Below are 3,160 nucleotides of genomic sequence, written 5' to 3'. Positions count from 1 at the left end.
CCCCAACCCTTCCGGGACACCCCAACCCTTCCGGGGCATCCCAACCCTTCCGGGACACCCCAACCCTTCTGGGACACCCCAACCCTTCCGGGACACCCCAACCCTTCCGGGGCATCCCAACCCTTCTGGGGCATCCCAACCCTTCTGGGACACCCCAACTCTTCCGGGGCATCCCAACCCTTCCGGGACACCCCATCCCGGGGGATGCTCCGGGTGGCGCGGGAAGGGCCGTCCGAGTTCTGCCCAGAAAACCTGAGTGGGAGGTGGCCAATCCAACCCCCCCTCCCCGGGGGTTTATTCCTTGTTCCGGGGGTTTTATTCCCTGTTGCACCCCAGGACAGAGGTCGTTGTAACGCGGCAGGTTAATCATTGGAGCGTTTCCCAGGGTTCTTAGTGCCGCTGACATGGGAAGAAACAGGAAGATGAAATCTCCAGAAAGCCGTTTTTACTTGAAGGAAGGTCGGGAAGGACAATTAACCCCCCTCCCCACGGGGTAGTTCCTGTGCCCTGCCCTCCTACACTACATTTCAACTCACCCCCCACCCCGTTGTCTCACGGTACCATTTCCCTGCCGGGACTCCATTCCGGCACATTCCAGCACCTGGAATTCCTGTAAATAGCCGGGATATAGGAACGAAATGAAAGCTCTTATTTATGGGGGCCGGGATGGAGACGCAGGGCCGGTGTTTGTCCTCTTCTATTTTGGGGTTTTTCTAAATGAAAGCGTTGCAGTTGTCCTTCTGTTGGGGACGGATTTGTAAAGAGTTTGAATAATAAAACCTCAAAACAAAGGAAGTTTGTTCTGTGTTAACTCCAACCTGGAGGCTCCCACAGGAAGGGGAGAGGGAACAACACAGTGGAGGCTCCTGGATGATCGATCCCATCCTGCTTCCCAGGAATAACGACGCTACAGCAGAGAGGGATAACGGGATAATTTGAGGGAAGGATTGTTTTCCACCTGCTCTGGGCCTTGGCTTTGGGAAGACTCGGCTCTGGGCACTGACCCAGCTCCAGGGAGGAAGCACAAGGCCCGGGAGAGCTGAAAACAGGAAGGTGGTTCCTGGAACTGCCACCCCGGGAAGGGGAAGTGCCAAAAGCCCCGGCAGGGAGGGGGAAGGGGCAGGTTTGGCTCAGCTTTGGGCCTGCGGTGGGGTCAGAAATCCCAGTTCCTCCTCAGCAGCAGCCTGGGAGCGGAGCAGCACCGGCCGGAGGGTGTTCCAAGGTATTTCCTCCTTTTTCCTGGCACTTGGCAGCGCTGTGTCCAAACACAAGCCCTGCTCCTCACTGTCCAGCTGTCCCCAACAGCTGGATGGTTCAGGCTCCGAGATCCCAGCCAGGGATCCCTAAGGAGCATCTCTTACCCAGGGAGAGGGGGAGGAAGCACCTCCTCTCAGGAGAGGAGCCCTGAGAGCAGGGATTAGTTATTGCTGCTTCCAGCAAGTGCCATTCCTGGATGTGGCAGCGGGGAACAGGCAGGACAGTGCCATGGACAGCCCAGGCAGGATTGTGCCCATGGACAGCCCAGGCAGGACTGTGCCCATGGACAGCCCAGGCAGGACTGTGCCCTGGACAGCCCGAGCCACATCCTGGTGCTGCCACATCTCCCCGGAGCAGCACAGCCTGGGAATCCCAACCAGGGACCCCTGAGCCTGTTTTCCAGCAGGGAATGCCGTGTCCCTGCTCCCTGGCAGGCTGAGATCCCTCAGGATCTCTCCCAGAGGTGCTGCTGGTAGAAGTGAAGCGAATCAGAGACTGGGAGCCCAGGACTGGTTTCCAGAATTTGGCTTTACTTCGCAGTACAGAAATCATTTGGAGCCTGGAGGAGCCCCGGGAAGCACCGGCTCCGTCCTTGCCGGTACCGCGGCGCCGTTTTGGTCCATCCGAGGAGCCCCCAGGGACACAAAATACTCCCAACATCTTTGCCTGCTCTGCAATTTTTGTTCTCTCAATTTTATTAAGATTAAAACACAAAGGAGCCTCAGGCACAGCTGTGTCCCAACCCCTGTAAACAGGTTTAGAAGCTGAAGTGGAGGTTAAAGTTCTGTGCCCAGAACGAAGCCAACGTTTGCTGCTACAATAGATGTGGGCTTTGTCCATGATAACAACTTTGCCACGAGAGTTAAGGTCGATGGGAGGGACTTTTTAGGGATGCTGTCCACAATGAGGGAGTGCTCGGGTTCTACGTTCCTCGACACCGGGTCTGAGTGACGTTCACAGTCACATCTACGAGCTCACCAGAAGCACGGGGGGGGAGAGGGAGGGTGGAGGATGTTTTTACAAATGATTAAAAAGACAAGGTAAGACACAGCTGTCAATGAGATGTTATTTCTCAAATCTGCACCAACGTCTACTCTGCAAAAATAATAATAATCATCATCATCGTCATCATCATCATCCTAAGTTCACTTCTGCCTTTCTCTTTAGGGGGTTAGTCGGGGGGGGTCGGGGGGTTGCCAGATTCTGGACAGCAGCCCTACTAGAATGGAATAATTAACACATGATATCCAAAAAGGGAACATTACCAGTGCAGTAACTCTTCAATCTCTCAGAGATGGGATTACAAAAGCAGGCCTTACAATATTGAATTTCGTACAGTGTTCATTAAGTTCCTTATATATTCATATTAGCCCATTTAATTTCTCCTAATTAGAGGCTCTCTCATTACTGCTGCTCCTCCTCCCCGTAGATGTCGTTCTTCTTGCGCTTCATCTCCTCGAAGTCGAACTCTGAGCCCATCATCCTCTTGTAGATGTCCTTGATGTCGTCACACGTCGTCTCGAAGTGGGTGGTGGCGTCGTAGGTGCGGGAGATGAAGATCTGTGGGGACAGGGGGGGTTCAGGGCCGAGCTCGGGGCCCAGAGCTCAGGCCCAGCCCCGAGGCCGAGCTCGGCGAGCACTCACCTGGCTCTCGGTGCCCAGGTCGGTGGGCGCGAACAGGTCGCTGATGCTGACGAACCTGCGGGAGGAGAAGGGTTGGGAACACAAGGGTTGGGAACGGAAGGGTTGGGAATGGCCCCCAGTGCCCCCCACCCTCACCCCAGGGCTGAGCGCCCGGGAGGGGAGCAGGGAGTGAGTGCTGTGTCCAGCTCTGGGCCCTGAGCTCAGGAAGGGCCTGGAGGGGCTGGAGCAGGGGCAGAGAAGAGCAGCGAGGCTGGGGAAG

General features: G+C 55.9%; 1 protein-coding gene across 1 annotated transcript in view; it reads right to left on the bottom strand.

The window, feature by feature from the left end:
• Nucleotides 1-1,767: 1,767 nt before the first annotated feature.
• Nucleotides 1,768-3,160, bottom strand: part of GDI2 (GDP dissociation inhibitor 2) — a 21,566-nt gene continuing 20,173 nt past the window's right edge. The window contains exons 9-10 of the mRNA XM_017839339.1: nucleotides 2,902-3,031; nucleotides 1,768-2,817 (exon numbers count right to left, since the gene is read on the bottom strand). Coding sequence (XP_017694828.1) covers nucleotides 2,662-2,817; nucleotides 2,902-3,031 — 286 coding nt within the window. The 3' untranslated portion in view covers nucleotides 1,768-2,661. The remainder of the gene's footprint in view (nucleotides 2,818-2,901; nucleotides 3,032-3,160) is intronic.

Source organism: Lepidothrix coronata, unplaced genomic scaffold (genome assembly GCF_001604755.1).
Source record: "Lepidothrix coronata isolate B3197 unplaced genomic scaffold, Lepidothrix_coronata-1.0 Scaffold400, whole genome shotgun sequence".
NCBI classification, from domain to species: Eukaryota; Metazoa; Chordata; class Aves; order Passeriformes; family Pipridae; genus Lepidothrix; species Lepidothrix coronata.
Note: the sequence above shows the minus strand (reverse complement) of the source record. Positions and strands in the feature narration are given on the sequence as shown.